We start from the raw sequence: 21,339 nt of genomic DNA, 5'->3' as shown, positions 1-21,339 counted from the left end.
TGGTGCCAAATGGAGGACTGTAACCTGGGAGAGAGCCTCTCTGATAACTGAGAGATGTGTGGTTTTCAGCTCACTTTTATATCTTGTCAGAACAAGCAAAATCAACCAAGTCAGGGAAACATTCCTTCAGGGTTTCTAAAACACCAGATCAGCGTGTACACGGTAAGGCAGTATGCTCTTGCCACCTGGAAAGGGAGCTTACCATCAAAGGACTGAGTATCAGCATTGGTGTCCCAGGAAGGGAGGCATTTCATCTTTTATTTTTTTAACATAGACATTCTTTACTTCTGGTCAGTGCACCCTTTTCTTTAATAATTAAAGCATATGTATAATATATGTTTGATAGTCCACAAATAGGCATTTAAGTTAGCATAACATTTCAGTTAAAGGATGTATAAGCCAGAATACTTCTCCATACCTCAATATGTGAACATTTCTTTCATCAGTCGTTTTTTAAAAGAATATAGAAACTGACACTACTTTTGCAATAATGTCAGGAAGAGATAAAATTTTCATTTTCAACATAAGAAACAAAATCATTCTTACTCAATGTCTTCCTGTAAAATATTCAACATAAGAAACAAAATCATTCTTACTCAATGTCTTCCTGTAAAATAGTCCTGATTTTTTTTCTCCTTTCTGACTAGTCCTGTATAAAAGCAACCTTCCACTGACACCTGTGTCAGTTGGATCTTACTTATTAATGCTGCCCTCTAATGGTCATATCCTCAGTAACAGTGTTTGTTACTTCCATCTTAAAGAGTTCATGAAAAGTTTGTAAACTAATTGCCCCCTAATTTGCCCATATTTTTCAGTTTGGATGGTCACATCAGATACACCAGTAACAGTACACAATGACCCATTGTTTTAAACTTTATGAAAGTATTTTCTAACTACCACTTTCACTTCCTTATGATTATATTCTTTACTTAATAGTAATGAATGAAACATTTTATATAGCACATTCACAGTTTTCAAAAGTTGTAATTTCTTATAACTGCTAAGAAGGAAGAAGATAAGTAGTGTCTTGATGTTTTTGTCACTAAGTCATACCTGACTCTTTTGCAGTTCCACGGGCTGTAGCCCACCAGGCTCCTCTGTCCATGGGATTTCCCAGACAAGAATACTGGAGTGGGTTGCCATGCCCTCCTCCAGGGGATCTTCCCTAACCCAGGGATCGAATCCATGTCTCCTGCATTGGCAAGTGGATTCTTTACCACTGAGCCACCAGGAAAGCCTGATTAGTATCTTATCTTTACTTATTGGACAAAGAAACCAATATACTAACAAATATGTTCTTAAACACCTTCTTTTAATAAAGAGATTTTGAATAAATAATAAGTAAATAGTTTAACAACTGAGACATATAGTCAGGCTCCACTTTTTATTACTATTTTTAATTTTCACAGCCAAATGGTAGTCAACAAGTGAAAAAAAAATGGTAACTTTCTCCATTGAATTAAAAGATGTTTTAAAATTAGTCAAAAAAAAAAAAAAACAGAAAAGGGAGCTCTGACAGTGATGGCAAAATCCTTACAGCCATACTAAATCAGTTTGCAGTGCCCTTTAAAAAAAAAAAAAAAAAATTTGCCTAATTACCTAATCAGTCCAGTTTATTTTCTTTCCTGGTCAGCTTTTCAGTGATGGAAAAGTTAGTCCTGTGAAAAATGACCCATTAGAACAATGAAGTTACAAGCTAGTTTTTGAGAACTGGAAATATAAGACAAATAATATCTTTATGTAGAGACAGAGATTTACAATGCAATATTTTAATATTAGGTTGATGCAAATGTAATTACAGTTTCAGACTGTGACTTTTAAATCATTATAACTAAGCTCAAACACATGTTTATTAATCAAAATAGGAACCATTACAGTCAACACATTTTTGCCGATGAAAAACAAGTTTGTTTATTCCTGTAGTGTAAAAATCTGTACTTTGGGATTCAGCGAACTCTTGAAAGCATTTTCTGCATCCTGCTGGTTGTGGGAGCACTTTTCCTGCAAAAAGTTGTCAAGATGTGTGAAGTGGTAGTCAGTTTGGCAGAGGTCAGGTGAATATGGCGGATGATACTAAACTTCAGTTTGTTCAACTTTCGAGCCATTGGTTGTGTGACACGCCGTCAGGTGTTGTCATGGAGAAGAATCGGGCCCTTTCTGTTGACCAATACTGGTTGCAGGCGTTGCAGTATTTGGTGCATCTCATTGATTTGCTGAGCATACTTCTGAGATGTAATGGTTTCGCCAGGATTCAGAAAGCTGTAATGGATCACACTGGCAGCAAACCACCAAATAGTGGCCATGACTTTTTCATTTGGTGCAGGTTTGGTTTTGGGAAGTGATTTGGAGCTGCTTCTCAGTCCAATCACTGAGCTGGTCTGTCGCCAGTTGTCATATAAAATCTACTTTTCGTTGCATGTCAATCCCTTCAAGAAATAGTTCATCGTTGTTGCACAGAATGAGAGGAGACAACACTTCAAAATGACCATGTTTTTGATTTTTGGCCAGCTCATGTTACACCTACTTACTGAGCTTTTTCACCTTTCCAGTTTGTGTCAAATGCCAAATGACCGTAGAATGGTTGACGTTGAATTCCTCGGCAACTTCTCATGTACTTGTAAGAGAATCAGCTCAGTGATTGCTCTGTGTTGGTCGTTGTCAGCTTCCGATGGCCAGCCACTATGCTCCTCATCTTCAGGCTCTTGTCTCCTTTGCAAAACTTCTTGAACCACCACTGCACTGTGTGTTCATTAGCAAGCAGTTCCTGCGCCAAATACATTGTTGATGTTACAAGTTGTCTCCGCTGCTTTACGACCCATTTTGAACTCGAATAAAAAAATCACTCGAATTTGCTTTTTGTCTAATATCATTTCCCTAGTCCAAAATAAATATAAACAGTAAAAAGTCATTAACAAAAAAAGCATAAAGCAAGAAATGCACATTAAAATGATGTGTAACATGACCACATTTATTTAAGAATGTATTCCAATATCAAACAGCAGGTTTCAACAATGCAACCCTGCTGTTACTTTTGTACCAACCTAATAAGAAGGGAAGTTGGAGGATATGTCATCAATAAAAAATTTAAACATTAACATTCAGGCTTGTTGATTGTCTGTCCTGCACAGATAGCAATTTTTTCTCTATCAGTAGTCTGAGCTCTTGAGGAAGGGATGGGATTTCAGTATTATTAGTTGTGTTGGCCTTAACAGACTGCCTGACACATATAGGTCAGAGTAATTTTTTATTAAACTTGTTGATTCTCCAGGTATTTCATGAGCTTCTTGGGTCCCTGGTTGTTTAGATAGAAAGCTAGACCGTCTCACTGATGACACATTCATTTCATCTCTCTCCCTCCTTTTCTTTCCTTGTAGTGCGTCAAGAGAAAATCCAGCCATGCAGGAGAAGAAAAGGTCAAGCATTTGGCAGTTGTAAGTATCTAAAGTCACATGAAGACATTAGATAGCAGCACTCTGAGACAAAGAAGATTAGAATCAATCTGTATTCACAAATGATTTCTTCTTACTTTCCTTTTTAAATTAGGGTATATAGCTAAACTGTACTTTTTTTTTAATGCAGTTTCTTTCTTTTTTTTTTAATTTAATTTTATTTTATTTTTTAACTTTACAATATTGTATTGGTTTTACCATATATCAAAGATTCATTTTGATAAACTGAATTTTTTCTTTTTGGTATGTAGTATGCCAGCTCGGTAAGGCTGTTCTTGAGGACAAAAAAATTAGTGTTATCGTAAGCTGCATCATGTTGGTTGTGCATTTGGTGGCATCCTCTGCTCAATTAAATAGAATAATGGGGAATTATTTTTAGAGTTGATGATTTCCTAGATCCCCATTAAATAACTTACTGATTCATTGGTTGTGTGATTGTAAGAAAATTTAGAGAGCGAAGATCAGAAATTTAGTGTTCTTGGGGTTTGAGTAGTGTGTGTATGTTTGTGCTTTGGACTTGAACTGTGTTTGTGCCAGAAGTACTATGCTTTTATTGTGTTTAAAACTTACCCCTTTTTGAGGAATCTGCTATTTAATAGAAATAAGGTGTTTTTTTTTTTTCTTTTTGAGTGAATGTGAAAAAATAGTTACTTAAATTGAGGTTAGTAAGGAAATGTATAAGATGTGTGGTAAAATGGTAATATGTGTTCTAGTACTTGATCACTATTTTTAGAGGTTGCTTACTAAGCTTCTGTTCAAACCACACAGCTGTACCTTGCTGTTTAACAACCACTGGCTGGCTAAAGGAACTGTCTTTCTTCATTATGAGAAGGTCTCTGTACTCAAGAGCTTCTTCCTTTCATTATGAGAGTTACTAATTAAAGAACAGGGATTTGCCGTTGTAGGCAATGGTTTCTCTTTCCTGAATGTCTGAGTTTGGCTGTGAATTATTGCTAAGGCTCCAGTGTGTTACTACAAAAAGTCTTTTTGCTAGTTTCTAACTCATTGCCTTGTAAAAACTCTGGAAATTGTGAAGAATTGTGGCTTGTTCTTAAGCATGCGTGTGATACATACACACACCGCACACACACATTCTCTCTTACTTTCCTTTTAGTTTCAGCCGACTTTTCAGCTCCTCAAGTAACACTACTAAGAAGCCCGAACCACCAGTTAATCTGAAGTACAATGCACCAACCTCTCACGTTACGCCTTCCGTCAAGAAAAGAAGCAGCACCTTATCTCAACTCCCTGGGGATAAGTCCAGAGCCTTTGATTTCCTTAGCGAAGAGTAAGTATTTTCCAGACTAATGGTTATGCTCTAAATAACAGTTGAGAATATTCTTACCTCTTATCAGATCAGCTGTAAGGGTTTGGATGGAACTATAAAGGGCTTCCTTAGTGGCTCAGAGGATTAAGAATCTGCCTACCATGCAGGAGACCTGGGTTTGATCCCTGGGTTGGGAAGGTCCCCTGGAGAAGGGAATGGCTACCCACTCCAGTATTCTTGCCTGGGGAATTCCATGGAAAGAGTAGCCTGGCGGGCTATAGTCCATGGGTTGCAAAGAGTCTGACATGACTGAGCGACTAACACTTATTGTTGTAAGAGGAAGTTGGCTTCCCATCCTGACTCTGTTCCTCATTAGGTACATAAACCTGGGAAAGTTAACCTCTCATGCCTATAAATGAGCATGAATGCCTACCTCAGAGCTGTTAGGATTCAATTATATATTATCTGTAAACTGACACAAAGGTAATTTTTTCTTTTCATTTCTATTTTAGCAGAAGAAGGGAGATAAGCTATTGTTATATTCTCTTAATTAAAAAAGGAAATTTCTTTTTCTTTTAGAACTGAAGCTAGTTTAGCCTCACGCAGAGAACAAAAGAGAGAACAGTATCGTCAGGTAAAGGCCCATGTTCAGAAGGAAGATGGTAGAGTGCAGGCTTTTGGCTGGAGTCTGCCTCAGAAATACAAACAGGTAATGTTTGAATATGGTAAGAACGTCTAGTGGGAAATACAGAGAGAGGAGTAGGCCTGGGCATGAAAGATTCTAAATACACATCCCAGACCTGCTGGTTTCAAGCAGCATGAATTTGGCACGTGTTTAGAGAAGCATTAAGGATTGTGGTTTTGTTTTCAGGCTGTTTTCTGAAGCCCTACAGTTCAAAAGAAATGCCTCTGAGTTCTGTGAAGAGGGAGAGGGGTCAATATAGGAGGTGGTTGAGTATGGGACTTTGAGATAACGTACTCTGTTTTAATATTGAAGATTTCATTTAAAAGAAAAATAGTATCGTTTAAACATTAAAAGAAGCCTTCCTCATGGAGCCTTTCAAACTGTTAAAACTCAATTCACGTCTTTCAAGAACATATTCCCTACCCCTAAAACACACACACAACACACACAGTCACACCCACATGTGTGTACTAACAGGTCTGTGAATTAGTGTATTTTTTCTGAGCTCCCTTATTTTCTTTAATTACCACTTGATTCTCTGCTCATTTTTCAAGTAAGAAAGACAAAGTTAACTTGAACTTGACTTCATAGAGTAAATATGTTATAGCAGTGCTTGCCCATGTCTCTGGTTCTGTAAGTTCACTTTTAATGAGACTTACCCCATGTGTCCTTCTCTCCCCTTCCCAATTATTAGGTAACCAACGGACAAGGGGAAAACAAGATGAAAAATTTACCTGTGCCTGTCTATCTCAGACCTCTAGATGAAAAAGATGCATCAATGAAGGTAAAGTAATCTTGAAATTAAAGGTAACATTACTTTTAAGTCTTGATGGATTTTTTCTAAAACAGAAGGAGTTTAAATTCTACTTTTGTGGGCAGAGTTACTCATTTTGTTGTTTTAGACTGAAATAGTTTAAATATTAGAGCCCTCTCTTTGTAATCATTACATCTATTAAGGGAATGTGAAGAGTTTCTCTCTAAACATTTTTAGAGAGAAAATGACTTAATACCATCTTTTTTTTTAACCCAAAAAAGCTGTGGTGTGCTGTTGGAGTCAATTTGTCTGGTGGGAAGACCAGAGATGGTGGTTCTGTTGTTGGAGCAAGTGTATTTTACAAGGATGTTGCTGGTTTGGAAGTAGAAGGCAGTAAACAGCGAAGTGCATCTCAGAATAGCTTAGACAAGTTAGACCAGGAACTTAAGGTAAGTGCTTGCATTGGCATCTGCCCCTGTTTCTGAGACTAATAGTTTTAGCTCTTTGGTCTCAGACTTACTTCTAGGTCCAACTTCTAATTGGGGTTACTATGCCCTTGATTACTCCTCATCCCCGCCCTCACTCTTAGGTCAGTTTTACTAGAGTATATTTTACATTCAATAAAGTATACACTCAAAATAAGTACAGTTCAAAGGGTTTTAACAAATGTGTGAATCTGTGAAACAACTATCACAGTCAAGATAGAGAACATTTTTTATCACTGATCTGCTTTAGCTGCTAGTTTTTTGTCTACTAAGTATTGTTGAAAGGTGATATCCTCTCAGCCTTCTAAATAATCTGGAAGTGAACTTTAAATAGTAGTGTCCTTTAGTGTACTAGCACAGCCATATAAATATTTATGCACACATCTCATTTTAAACATTCATTTTCTTTGCTTTGCCTATGCAGGAACAACAGAAGGAGTTAAAAAATCAAGAAGAATTATCCAGTCTAGTCTGGATCTGTACCAGCACTCATTCAGCTACAAAAGTTATCATTATCGATGCTGTTCAACCAGGCAACATCCTAGACAGCTTCACTGTTTGTAACTCTCACGTTCTGTGTATATCAAGCGTACCAGGTAAGAGTAGTTCCTCTCTTTGCACCATCCACAGCTCCTCACTGGTAGAAACTGATTGGTTACTAGAGATACAGTTATGCATCTCTTCTAGTTTGTGAAGGCAAAAAAGAAACTGAGTTCAAATGACTAAGGATATTTTCAGATACTGTGAAAAAAATAAAACAATGGAAATTTGAGAAGGGTGGAAATCAGAGGGCAAGGGGCTATTAGTATGGATTAGGCCTTTTAGAATTCCATATTAAATACTATGTGATATTAAAACATTGGTTTAAACATTAAAGGAAATTCCTGAGAGTCCAGTGGTTAAGCCTTGGGGCTTCCGCTGCAGGGGTATGGGTTCAGTCCCTGGATGGGGAACTAAGACCCCACATGGCACCCAGCACAGCAAAAAAACAAAAGTTGATGTATAGTGTGAAATATTATTCAGCCATATAAAGGAATGAGACTCTGATACGTTCCATAACATAGATTAACCTTAGAAACAACTCAGACACAAATACTGTATGATTCTACTTACCTGAGTTGTCTATCTGAGCTGGCAAATTCATAAACAGAATTAAATTAGAGATTCCTAGGGTAAGGGTATGGCGATCAGAGTTATTTACTTGGTATAGGTATCCTATATGGAATGACAGAAAAATGTTGGATGTAGATAGCTGTGATGGCTGCCCAATGTTGTGAATATAATTAATACCTCTGAATTACACACTTAAAATGGTTAATATGGCCGACTTTATGTAGTGGCTCAGATCGTGAACTCCTTATTGCAAAATTTAGACTTAAAGAAAGTAGGGCAAACCACTAGACCATTCAGGTATGATGTAAATCAGATCCCTTATGATTATACAGTGGAGGTGACAAATGGATTCAAGGGATTAGATCTGATAGAGTGTCAGAAGAACTATGGATGGAGGTATGTAACATTGTACAGGAGGCAGTGATCAAAACCAAAACCATTCCCAAGAAAAAGAAATGCAAAAAGGCAAGATGGTTGTCGGAGGGGGCCTTACAAATAGCTGAGAAAAGAAGAGATGTGAGAGGCAAAGGAGAAAAGGAAATATACCCATCTGAATGCAGAGTTCCAGAGAATAGCAAGGAGAGATAAGAAAGCCTTTTAAGTGAACAATGCAAAAAAATAGAGGAAAAAACAATAGAATGGGAAAGACTAGAGATCTCTGCAAGAAAATCAGAGATACCAAGGGAACATTTCATGCAAAGATGGACACAATAAAGGGGAGAAAAATGGTAAGGACCTAACAGAAGCAGAAGATAAGAAGAGGTGGCAGGAATACACAGAAGAACTATACAAAAAAGGTCTTAATGATCCAGATAACCATGATGGTGTGATCACTCACCTAGAGCCAGACATCCTGGAATGCAAAGTCAAGTGGGCCTTAGGAAGCATTACTCTGAACAAAGCTAGAGGAGGTGATGGAATTCCAGCTGAGCTATTTCAAATCCTAAAAGATGATGCTGTGAAAGTACTGCACTCAATATGTCAGCAAATCTGGAAAACTCAGCAGTGGCCACAGGACTGGAAAAAGTCAGTTTTCATTCCAATCCCAGAGAAGGACAATGCCAAAAAATGTTCAAACTACCATACAGTCGCCCTCATTTCACATGTTAGCAAGATAACGCTCAAAATCCTTCAAGTTATGCTTCAACAGTATGTGAACGGAGAAATTCCAGATGTACAAGCTGGATTTAGAAAAGGCAGAGGAACCAGAGATCAAATTGCCAACATCCATTGGATCATAGAAAAAGCAAGAGAATTCCAGAAAAACATCTACTTCTTCTTCATTGACTACACTAAAGCCTTTAACTGTGTGGATCACAACAAACTGGAAAATCCTTGAAGAGATGGGGATATCAGACCACCTTACCTGCCTCCTAAGAAATCTGTATGCAAGTCAAGAAGCAACAGTTAGAACCAGACACGGAACCACAGACTGGTTAAAAAATGGGCAAGAAGTATGTCAAGGCTGTATATTGTCACCCTGCTTGTTTAACTTACATTCAGAGTATATCATGTGAAATACCAGCTGGATGAAGCTCAAACTGGAATGAAGATTGTGGGGAGAAATATTGATAACCTTAGATATGCAGATGACACCATCCTAATGGCAGAAAACGAAAAGGAACTAAAGAGCCTTTTGATGAAGGTGAAAGACCAGAGTGAAAAAGCTGGCTTAAAACTCAACATTCAAGAAACTAAGATCATGGCATCTGGTCCCATCACTTCATGGCAAATAGATGGGGGAAAAAATGGAAACAGTGACGTCTTACTTTCTTGGACTCCAAAATCACTATGGACAGTGACTACAGCCATGAAATTAAAAGACTCCTGCTCCTCGGAAGGAAAGCCATGACAAATCTAGACAGTGTTTTAAAAAGCAGAGCCATCACTTTGCCAACAAAAGTCCATATAGTCAAAGCTGTCGTTTTTCCAATAGTCATGTATGGATGTGAGAGTTGGACCATAAAGAAGGCTAAGTGCCAAAGAATTGATGCTTTCAAACTGTGGTGTTGGAGAAGACTCGGAGAGTCCCTTGGACATCAGGGAGATCAAACCAGTCAATCCTAAAGGAAATCACCTGAATATTCACTGGTAGAACTGATGCTGAAGCTGAAGCTCCAGTACTTTGGCCACTTGATGTAAAGAGCCGACTCATTGGAAAAGACCCTGTTGCTGGGAAAGATTGAAGGTAGGAGGAGAAGGGGATGACAAAGAATGAAATGTTTTGGTGCCATCACTGATTCAATGGACAGGAGTTTGAGCAGACTCTGGGAGTTAGTGAAGGTCAGGGAAACCTGGTGAGCTGCAGTCATGGGATAACAAAGAATCGGATCCAACGGAGTGACTGAGCAACAACATACGTATATTTTACTATAATAAAATTTTTTAATGTGATATGGGTAAGAATAGCTTTCTAAATAAAGAGAACTGAAAAGATTTTTTAAATGTTAAATGCTTAGTTTTTAAGTGTGTTACTAATATCTTAATGTACTATATACACCTAGGCTGTATTAATTTTTAATAGTGGCAGAAATTCATATTTGAAATAGAAATAGTGATAATTTAAAAAATTTTTGCTGACTTGTCAGAATTATATTTTGTTGTTTTTAATCTCATTAGTTGGCTGCTTTAAGAACTCATATTAAGAACAGAAATACATTTCTGACATTTTTTTGTTTACTTGTGCTTGCATTAATTATTATTTATTATTGTTGCATTTAATATCTTAATTTTTAAACTACTTTCTCAATTTGTGAATTGAGTTTAAATTAGTTTAAATAAAATTTACTTACTATCTTGGCAGTGTATTTGCATAGATATTTTTCTCACCTTTACCCTTATTTCAAACCTATAGTTACCTTAATAGAGAAAATGCTACTTACAGAAGTTTACTGAGCTATTTAAAGAAGGTTTATCTTGTACTTCAGGAGCCCGAGAAACAGACTACCCTGCAGGAGAAGAGCTTTCAGAATCTGGACAAGTAGACAAAGCATCTTTATGTGGAAGCATGACAAGCAATAGCTCAGCAGAGACAGACAGCCTGTTGGGAGGCATCACAGTAGTTGGTTGTTCTGCAGAAGGTGTGACAGCAGCTGCCACTTCCCCTAATACCAATGAACCTTCTCCAGTGATGGAAAAACCGCCAGGTATGTTTGTCTTCTTTAGGTACCATCTGTACAGTGTCTGAGCCTGTCCCAGGTGACTCATTGTGGACTTAACTTAGATTTTAAAGTAACAGGGATGAAAGAGCTTGAAAGAGGATGCTGTGATGATTGTTAAATGAAATCAAGAATCCTTAATTTTATTACATGGAGAAGAGGGTAAGAGTGTAATTCTATAGAGGGGGTTTTGGTGGGGGAGGTGATTGGAAGAGAAGCTCAAACTTGGAATGGTTAGCATGCTTTATTTATTTTTTAGAAAAGGAAACAGAAAATAGTGAGATTGATGAAAATGTTCCAACAGCAGAAGAAGCAACTGAAGCTACAGAAGGCAATGCAGGATCAGCTGAAGATACTGTGGATGTCTCCCAAACTGGCGTGTACACAGAGCATGTGTTTACAGATCCTTTGGGAGTTCAAATCCCAGAAGACCTGTCACCAGTATATCAGTCAAGGTATAAAAATGGGTAAACAACTTAGGAAACCAGAGTACACATGTAAAAGGAACCAAAATGTTCTCAAGCAGCCAAAATATTCCTACTAATTGACATTGTTGTGGCAGGTTTAGATGTTATTACTTATTCCACTATGTCTTCATCTGTTCCTTACATTGCATTCTCTCTAGACATATTTTTCCCCCATTTGCTCTCTATTCCTTGCAACTTCAAAAAATCTTGCTTATAAAGTATATTAGTCAAAATCCTTACCAGTCAGTGGGGATTAAAATAATGAATTATTAACAGAATAGAAGACAGTGAGTACAATTTTTTTAAAAAGCCATACCAAATATCTATGGATTTTTAAAAAATTGTACTCACTGTCTTCTATTCTGTTAATAACTCATTACTTTAATCCCCACTCCTACACCCACTCTATCCACAAAACTGGCCATTTAAATTTCCCATGTGGGTTTTAATGACCTTTTGAATTTAGATTTCTGGCAAGTATTTTATTAGAAAACAATTTGTTTCAAGCTTTTCCTTCAAAAGAAAGAGTTGTTTAATTTCCTTTCTTGTCTTCTCTAGGCCTTATAGAAAGCTGATAGGGGTCTAAAGTCATCTTTTTAGACTTACTGATTCATTTGTCTGTTTTGAATTTGATAGCCCAGTTATGCTTTTTTTTAAAACTAAATGTCCTCTGACAGTCCAAAGAAATAAAGCATGGGGGTAGAATAAAAGCACGTTTCAGCTTACTTATTTTATTTTATTTTTTATTTTTATTTTTTTCAGCTTACTTATTTTAGAACATTGTTGATAATTAACCCTCCTGTGTTTGTCTGTGTGTGTGTGTGTGTATGTGTACGTATGTCTAGTTTTAAAACAAACCATCTCTCCTCCTCCTATCCCCACAGAAGAAACTCATAAAATTCAAGATAACTATAAGGGAGAACTTTAACTTTAGTCTGGATATTAACTGCTATATTTCGTTACTGTGTCTTATTTCCCTTATCTGTACCTTGAGCCTCCTAGTATGTCAGTGTTACTTCTGGTACAATTGCTGCAATATATGTATTTATATACCTTTCATTCTTATTCTCCCTCCCCTCCGCCTCCCATTGCCTTGCCTGCCTGCCTTCCCTCCACCCTCTCTCCCTCCCTTTCTCACTGTCTCTGAAATGTTTAATATAATCATTTAACTTTGGCTTTACTGGAATTTATTTTTTAACAATACACTAAAATGTAGAAATTATCAATTCCTGAAAACTGTAGCTAAACACAATAAGATTTTTTTTCCTTTTGTCCCACCTTTTCCAGTAATGACTCAGATGCATATAAAGATCAAATATCAGTATTGCCAAATGAACAAGACCTGGTGAGAGAGGAAGCCCAGAAAATGAGTAGCCTTTTACCAACTATGTGGCTTGGAGCTCAAAATGGGTGGTAGGTATCAACTCTTTAAATATTAGAAATCTTTAGTCTTTCACTTTTGCTTTAGAAATCTTAAGATAACTAAAATGTGCTACATACAGATACAAACAAAAAGTGCCTATCAAAGTGAAGAATTTTATATACACACAGTTTTGAAGTTATATTGCAACTACCTCATAAATTGGACTTGGACTTGGCATTGGTTCTGAACGGTAAACCGTATGTTTGTCATAGGATATTCCCTTCATGTAATATTCTTGGGAAAAAAGTAAACTTTAAAATCTGGGTGATCTAAAAATAGGAGATCCTGAACAACAGAAGTTGTTCAAGAAATAAAAGGGATTAAAAAAATCTCTGGCTGCAGAAAGGCCCAATTTTAAACATAACTTCCGGGAAAACAAGGACAAATAACAGTCCAAAAGCGTAGGAGCTGATAAACACTACAGGACTTCTCCACTCTGTAGTAGTGTGAAGAGTCTCACAGACTTGTGCTTTTCCTAAGGTTAAACAAGGTCACTAGTGCATCTTTCCCATAAAGGACTAATACTACAAAATGAAGGTTTGACATACGTTTTCTCTATGAAGGGTCAGACAAGAAATATATCAGGTTTTGTTGCCTTATGATCTTTGTAGCATCTTCTTAACTATGCTGTTGTGCAAAAGCAGCCACTGCATTGACAATACCTAAGTGAACTGGTGTGGATATGTTCTAATAATAAAACTTACGAACACTGAATTTCATATAAGTCTTGTATGTCATGAAATACTCTCCTTTTGTTTTTTTTGTTTTTTTTTCCCAACCATTTAAAAAATGTAAAGACCATTTTTAGTTTGCAAACTGTGCTAAGACAGGTAGATGGCTGGATTTGGCCTGTGGGCCTTAGTTTGCCACTCCCTGATGTAAACCACTCTGGTTTCAGAAATTTATAGCTCAGTGTAGTAGAAAAGTAAGAAGACTATTTTTTTTTAAAAGATTGATAGCCAAGGATTCTGAAGTATGTGGTAATCTGAAACCAGCCATGCATTAGTTCTGGCTTTTCCTTCTTTTTATGTTTCTGTTTGCTTAAGCAGCTTATTTCTCTGCCTTAGGCCTATCCTTTCCTTGTTTTGTCCTGAAATTTTTATGTTACTCTTCTTTTCTTTTGAAGAAACTTTGTGTCATTATTAGATATAAGCAACTACTTGATGTGTTCTCTATGCCTTACCAGTCTTGATTTTGTTCTTGCAGTTTGTATGTCCATTCATCTGTAGCCCAGTGGAGGAAATGTCTCCATTCTATTAAACTTAAAGATTCGATTCTCAGTATTGTGTAAGTTTTATTTTAGAAATTCTTCCTTTGAAAAATATGTATTTTGGTATAAACTAGATTCTAAGACTATTAAAGTTAACATGCACTTCATGACTAAATCAGTATCCATGTCTTTTTTAACCCTCTTTATGAATGAGATTGAAACTAGGAAATAAACCAGATAATTTTAAGTAGAAGAGAAAACTTGCCAGGTTGATTCCTCACTGTACTGAGAGTTCTTTAGTCTGTTGGCGAGAAAACCAATTAAAACCCGTGATATTTGTTTTAGAATATTCTTTATACTTTGTGAATATGTTGATTGGGTGATTGATTGACTAGTCCTTTTCTGTATGTTGACTGTGAAAAGTCAGTTTGTCGCTTAGATCCACAGAGCTGACTCTTTCTACTCAAGGTGTGTGCCTCTGGTCTGTGGACCTTTTGTCTGCAATGAGAGGTTAGAAAGTGAAACAGCTGAGTCACCACACATGCTTCCTATTTAGTCCAGCTGACGTTTTGATAACGAGACTTTGCTCAGTGAAGAAAAGAATCTGTTCCTTTAGATTCTCCTGTAAGCTCCTGACAGCACAGATTGGTCTTCTGAGGACCTCTGAACTAGTTCAGTAGCATGTGATGTCTTCTGTATTCCCAAATGGAGAGTTCTGAAATCCCCTTTCCTGTTTGCAGACACGTGAAAGGAATTGTGTTAGTGGCCCTAGCTGATGGGACCCTTGCCATCTTTCACAGAGGAGTTGGTGAGTTTCTGTGAATATATAATGTGTGCCCTGATTTGTTGCTTTGCAAGAGCATTTTCAAACAGATTGACCTCTTATGTTTTAAAGAAATGATATTTCATAGGAGAAAGAATAAAGGTTTAAACTGAATACTAACCGTGTATGAAATGAGTAAATATGTGAGTGCTTGACTGGAGGCATACATTAATCATATACCTCAGTGAAAATTTGTTTACCATACTGAGCAAATAGTCCTTAAGGTCCTCTTAAATAATGTGCAATGGAAGTATGTATTTGTTTTCTAGTCATAGACCTAATTTAGTGAGAGGATATGGTTTCTTTTGTCCAGTATTTTAAAAGTAATTTGCATTCACTTACATTTGGAATGTTCTTGAAAAGAATTTTTAATTAGGTAAAGTTTAATCATTTTCTTGTCACATTTTTTATATTCTTCCCCTTTAAAGCAGTGTTTCTACCATCTGCAGACAGAAGGTGTCAGAAAACTGCATTGAGTGAATTAAAGAAATTGAGCATATAATTCCGTGGTACATGTATCATCCAAAAGTGATGTCTCCTTCCTACTAGATTGGTGGATCGGGGAAATATAAAAATATAGATCCGACATGAGACTTTGGAAAAGCCTTGCAAAAATTAATTTTTTATTTTATTAATTAATTTTTGCAAGGCTTTTCCAACATCTCATATCTTTTTGCAACCTCAAGAAATGTGAGGTAGATGATACTTAGGTGCCTAGAGATTTTTGGTTAATGACTGCATAACGAAAAGAGAGGCCTCTGTTTTACGTTGTTCAGGGCCTTTATAGACGGTATCTGAGTTTAATCCGCACAGCAACTTATGAAGAAAATTCTGTTGTCATCCTCATTTTGTAGCTGAGAAAACTGAGGCACAGTATTTTAGTTACTTGTTCATGGTCACTCAACTAGTGAGTAGGAGAACCTAGAAAAATGGAATAATAAATGTTTTGGTAAATTGAATCCAAAACTGAGCAAGACAAAATACATTTAATAAGGATAAATGTAAAGTCCTGCATTTGGGTTCCGAAGAGTAGATGGAGATTTGTGTGAAGAGTGACAGTTACCTAAAGGATGACATTAAACTCAGTACAAGTTAGTTAACATGCTAAACCTCATAGAAATTAGTGTCCAGAGCAGGGCTGATGATCCTGCTCAACTCTGGTAGAAAGATAACATGAAATGGATCTGGACAAAATGGAGTTAGGATGAAAGTTCCATAAACTAATGTGTCCAGAACACATGCCAGAGATGCTTGGTTTTGAAAAGAGAAGACAGGGCAGTAGCAATGAAGTGAGACTAGATTTATTCTGTGTTTCCATTAGGCAAAACTACAGATTAAAGAATGATTATGTACAAGAAGGCAGACTTTAGCTGAGTATGGGGAATATTTTTAAGATAATTATAGTTTTCTTAAAATGAAACAGCTGCTTTGTGAGGAAGTATGTTTTCCTTCACTAAAATTATCAAGCAAAGTGAGCTTACAGTGGTTGGTTCTCATTTGTAATGAATTTCTTGTCATCACTAAAGTTATGCATAATTCCTAAAGCCTTAGTAGTGAGTTGCCTTTGACTTCTATCTAAGAAGATACATCAAAAATGCAAGTGAGGCAGAGCAATATTATGCCCAAAATAACCTTAAATTCATTCTCATACTTAAAATACTTTTGTAAATAGGTAACTTAAAAATAACTTATCACATCACCTCTGTTGAGAGCAAGGGGGTCCAGGTAATGTGTGGCAGATTGGACCATATGATCTTTGAGGTCTTGTCCAACTCTGTTTGATTTATATCTGATTTACAGATTTAATTTATAGATTAATATCTGTAATATATGCACTGTATATATTACACTGTGTGTGTATGTGTGTGTGTGTATATATATATATGTATGTATGTATGTATGTAATATATACAGCTTGCCTGGGATTCATATCTGTAAATATATACTGAAATACATGATATTTGGGGATACTTTATTAATAAATTTAATTACACACCCAAATAAAATATTTCTTGAGTTAAAATTGAGTAAAAGATGGTATACATAAACTAATAATCTACTTCTTATTTTAAAGATGGACAGTGGGATTTGTCAAACTATCACCTGTTAGATCTTGGACGACCGCACCATTCCATCCGATGCATGACTGTGGTACATGACAAAGTTTGGTGTGGCTATAGGAACAAAATTTATGTGGTTCAGCCAAAGGCCATGAAAATAGAGGCAAGTTAACCCATGTTTTCTGTACTTACTGAATTTATATTACCTGAAATCCCTAAGATTTAATTATTTTCAGCTTTTTTAGAAATTGTTTTCTGAATCTGTGTATTTTGAGGTACTTCAGTGATATACTGGATGAATTCTCAGCTTTCTATGGTACTTTATCTCTCTTGCTGCTTTTGACTATGAGTATGGGAAGTGATTTTTTTTAAAGGAAGGAAGATTCACACATGAATGTCTAAATGTATGTCTGAGTATCTGTAGACCCATACGTGTATTGCTTAAGTATGTGGTTCTTGAAATGTTTACTCATGTAGAGGTGGTTTGGGAGGAGAACTCTCAAGTCTCCCCCACTGCTCAGTGTGTATTCAGGCAAATCCATATATACGTCACAGACTGAGGAATAATACTGCAGTGGGAATTCATTGTAAAAATAAAAACCTCTTAGCATTGTTGTCTTTAAAAAGTTTTGCCACAGTATATAAATTTATTCTAATTGTCTAAAGAAAGAAAAATAGCAGGAAATTTTTAAGGTGGAAGTTCTCTTTTTATCCCAAATCCTGTTTACAAACCTAGAAGTTCCATTTGATGTTTATTTTTTAGATATATTCTTTACATGCAGGTATATGCTTACATATACAGCACAGTAGGTTCATTTTTGTTTAACTATAAATAGGATCTTATTTTGTGTATTGCTCTGGAACAATGCAAAATCTTGAGGTCCAATTCAGTCTTTTTGTTGAATGCTGTTACATAGAATGAATGTGTCAAGATTGCTTTCGTAAGTTGATAGTCTAACACAACATCCTTTAGTTCTTTTTTCTTTCTTTTTTTTTTTTGCAGTATGGGATAATAGCAATTGTGTATATAAGAGTAAACAATATTTAGGCTCCTCTTTTATTAGGTAGTCTGTCAAATTATTGTGCACATTAGCACAATTTTTAAACAGTAACTCCTAGATAATTAAAGTAACATTGTGATTGAACAATCTTTTCTAGAAATCATTTGATGCACACCCCAGGAAGGAGAGCCAAGTGCGGCAGCTTGCCTGGGTGGGTGATGGCGTGTGGGTCTCCATTCGCTTGGATTCCACACTCCGTCTCTATCATGCACACACTTATCAGCATCTGCAGGATGTGGACATTGAGCCTTATGTAAGCAAAATGCTAGGTAAGCGTCCAGAGCATTTTATCTTTGTCAATCAAAGAAAATGGTTTATTTTTAAATGATTTCAAATGCTAAGTAGAACCAATGAGTAAGTTGCCTCAGGAATAGTGATCTCTTATCACTGAAACTGTTGGCAAATGATCCATCTACTCTATGATTCTTGACAAAAACTAAGATCATTTTTGACTCTTTCTCTGTTGTTCCCCACATCTAATCCATCAGCAGGAACTGTCGAGTCTTCCCCCCAGAATATCTTAAACCAGTAATGCCTTTTTTTGGCTACACCACAAGACTTTTGGGATCTTAGTTCCCCAGCCTGGGATTGAACCCATGGCCCACAGTGAAATTGCCAAGGCCTAACCACTGAACCACTAGGAAATTCCCTTAAATGAGTTACATCTTTATCTCTACCACTATTCCCATAGGCCAGGTCACCATCCTTTCCTCCTCAGATGACCAACAACCTCTATCTTTCTGTCTCTACTCCAGTCAGTTTCTACATAGTAACCAGTGTGCAAACAATCACCATGCCATACCTCCATTTATGTAATGCCAGCCATGCAGAATATTCTTGTCTTTAGGTGAGATTTTTTTGTGAGATTATTAGAAGAACTTAAATGGTATGGACAGCTCTCCTTGCTCACTCTGGTCTGTCCACACTGACCTAAAGTCAACAGGTTCCTTCCCATATCAAGGCCTTCACATAGTGCTATATCTTCTGTCTGAGAAGTTTTTCTTAGTCCCTTTGTACTTGGCTTTCAGGTCATGTCTTATATGTCACATCCATAAAAGACCTTTCCTCATCTTTATTTCCAGCTTTATTTAGGCCTTCTTATACTTTTTCTTCATGGACTTATCATTACTATGATTGTACCAGTATCATACTGTCTCTCCCCCTGCAGAACTAAAGCCCCATGAAAAGGGGGCTTTAGACTAACCTTTAGACTATCTCTGCTTAATCCAGTGCTGTTAGGAACATCATAGGTGATTTCTTTATGAAGAAAGGTTGAACTACATCAGTGGTTTTTAACTTTTTTTGGAATCGTTGCCCTTAGAAAACCTGATGATTGCTGTGTGCCCTCTTCCTAGACTCACACATATATAAACATAGATACAAACCAATTTCAGGAATATATTTTGACCATAGGTTAAAGATCTCTAGCTTAGACTAAGATTCCTTCAAACACTGCGATTCTATGGTCATACTCTGATTTCTAGTAAGTAGAACTTATGACTAAATGTTATCTGTCTTAAATGTATTAATATTACCTGTTTAATAATTTTGCTTCTCAAATCCCCTGAAAATAGGATCAGTTTAAAATTTCCTTGAAATTAAAAAGTGCATTAATTCTCCCTAAATTGTATGCATATGGTACCCTAAAATTTCTAAGTTACTTTAGACCCAAATATATAAAAAGGAAAGTGTATAGGTTTTGTTAGCAAAGATCATTTCTTAACCTATGCAAAGAAATTTAAGGCAAGCAAGAACTCTCTAAGCTTATAAAACGGAAGAACATTTAATTTCCCCAATCTAGTAAACTGTTTTTGTTGAGCTTTTTTTTTTGGTTCTGTTTTGTGTTTTGGTTTATTTGGCTTGGTTTTGCAGGTCCTTAAGTAAATTCTGCATCATATTTCCTAATCCACATCATCTTCCTTCTGAGTGATGATATAATGCTAGCCACTTTCAGAGTTTTCTTTTTCTATTAGCCATGAATTGTCAGATGATATTGATTGATAGATGATAGCCATGAATTGTCAGATGAATTGATAGATAATAAAGTCAAATGAGAGTTGATCTTGATTGATGTGACTTCTGGAAATATCCAACCAGCTCTGGTCACAATCCTCTCTATTACATTAGTCCAGCTGCTCTGAGGGACTTGGAACCTAAAACATCATCTGCTCTGTCTTTTCAATAAAGTGTTTTCCCTCCTTCCATACAGGTACTGGAAAACTGGGCTTCTCTTTTGTGAGGATCACAGCGCTTATGGTGTCTTGTAACCGTTTGTGGGTGGGAACAGGAAATGGTGTCATTATCTCCATCCCATTGACAGAAAGTAAGTACTTTTTAGGTAACTGTCACAGAAGAGTTGTGGGGAATAGCCTTGTCTGAAATCCAAGTGGAAGGAATTGAGCTAAATAATAGAACTAAATTGGCAAACCTGTGGTAATTCAGAAAGTCAAACTGATGGCAAAGATCTAACTATTGTTCCTTCACTTTTTCTGTGAAACTTACAAACTCTAGCAAATGTATCAGGACTAACATTTACAGTTAAAAGTTTTTCATTTTGAAAAACTTTTTCTCATTTTGGGAATCACTGTATTATCTATTTCCTTAAATAATGGTCATAATCCGTTTTTCTTTCAACCTTATTATACTAGTATCCAGAAACATTTCTACCTAATATCCTAGTTTTTTCATACCTCTGTGGCAATTAGTTTAGAATATCCCATTTAGCTTATGAGTTGTGGGAGACATTTCTTACTTAGGACGTCATCAAACACTGACTTTAAGAGATAAGCTATCTTGTATTTGAAAAGAATGTGAACAAAATGTACTTCGTATGTTTTTCATACTGTGTTCCATTACATTGATCACTCATTATATAAGTGATTTTGTGTTGCAGAATTCATGGGCAGGATTTGAGAAAATTGCCATAAAGTAATTTAATAAACACATCAGAATTTAAAACGATTTGAAAACACTACCATAAAATAACGTAATAAACACACCAGAATTTTTAGGAGAAAGGAGGAAGACTGGATGGTGTTACATTTTGAGCCTTTAAAGAACCTAAACTTTTTTTTTTCCTCCCTGACACTGCATGGCTTGCAGGATCTTAGTTCCCCAGCTGGGGATAGAACCTAGGTCCCCCACAGTGGAAGCATGGAATCCTAACCATTGGACTGCCAGGGAATTCCCTAAAGAATGTAAATTCTTAATCCCAGCTGTATTTTCTTTAAAATTTTTAAATTTAATTAATTTATATATTTTGGGGGCCTCCGCTGGGTCTTCATTGCAGCGTGTGGGCTTTTTGAGTTGTGACAAACTCCTCTCTAGCTGCAGTGCTCCAGCTTCTCACGGCAGTGACTTCTTTTGTTGCAGAGCACAGGCTTT

At 36.4% G+C, this 21,339-nt stretch overlaps 1 protein-coding gene across 6 annotated transcripts in view; it reads left to right on the top strand.

The window, feature by feature from the left end:
- Positions 1-21,339, top strand: part of SPAG9 (sperm associated antigen 9) — a 152,316-nt gene that overhangs the window by 119,742 nt on the left and 11,235 nt on the right. For 3 of the 6 annotated variants that reach the window (XM_010842846.1, XM_010842843.1, XM_010842847.1), the window contains 14 exons: positions 3,375-3,431; positions 4,564-4,737; positions 5,296-5,425; positions 6,096-6,185; positions 6,437-6,604; positions 7,065-7,236; positions 10,681-10,899; positions 11,171-11,366; positions 12,666-12,791; positions 14,008-14,088; positions 14,752-14,819; positions 16,909-17,057; positions 18,053-18,224; positions 20,165-20,278. In XM_010842846.1, coding sequence (XP_010841148.1) covers positions 3,375-3,431; positions 4,564-4,737; positions 5,296-5,425; positions 6,096-6,185; positions 6,437-6,604; positions 7,065-7,236; positions 10,681-10,899; positions 11,171-11,366; positions 12,666-12,791; positions 14,008-14,088; positions 14,752-14,819; positions 16,909-17,057; positions 18,053-18,224; positions 20,165-20,278 — 1,916 coding nt within the window. Of the gene's footprint in view, positions 1-3,374; positions 3,432-3,700; positions 3,713-4,563; positions 4,738-5,295; positions 5,426-6,095; positions 6,186-6,436; positions 6,605-7,064; positions 7,237-10,680; positions 10,900-11,170; positions 11,367-12,665; positions 12,792-14,007; positions 14,089-14,751; positions 14,820-16,908; positions 17,058-18,052; positions 18,225-20,164; positions 20,279-21,339 lie in introns of all 6 variants that reach the window. The other 3 variants (XM_010842844.1, XM_010842842.1, XM_010842845.1) reach the window with 2 other exon arrangements.

The sequence above is a fragment of the Bison bison genome, unplaced genomic scaffold (assembly GCF_000754665.1).
Source record: "Bison bison bison isolate TAMUID 2011002044 unplaced genomic scaffold, Bison_UMD1.0 scf7180017864180, whole genome shotgun sequence".
NCBI lineage: Eukaryota > Metazoa > Chordata > Mammalia > Artiodactyla > Bovidae > Bison > Bison bison.
This window is presented reverse-complemented; position numbering and strand designations above follow the sequence as displayed.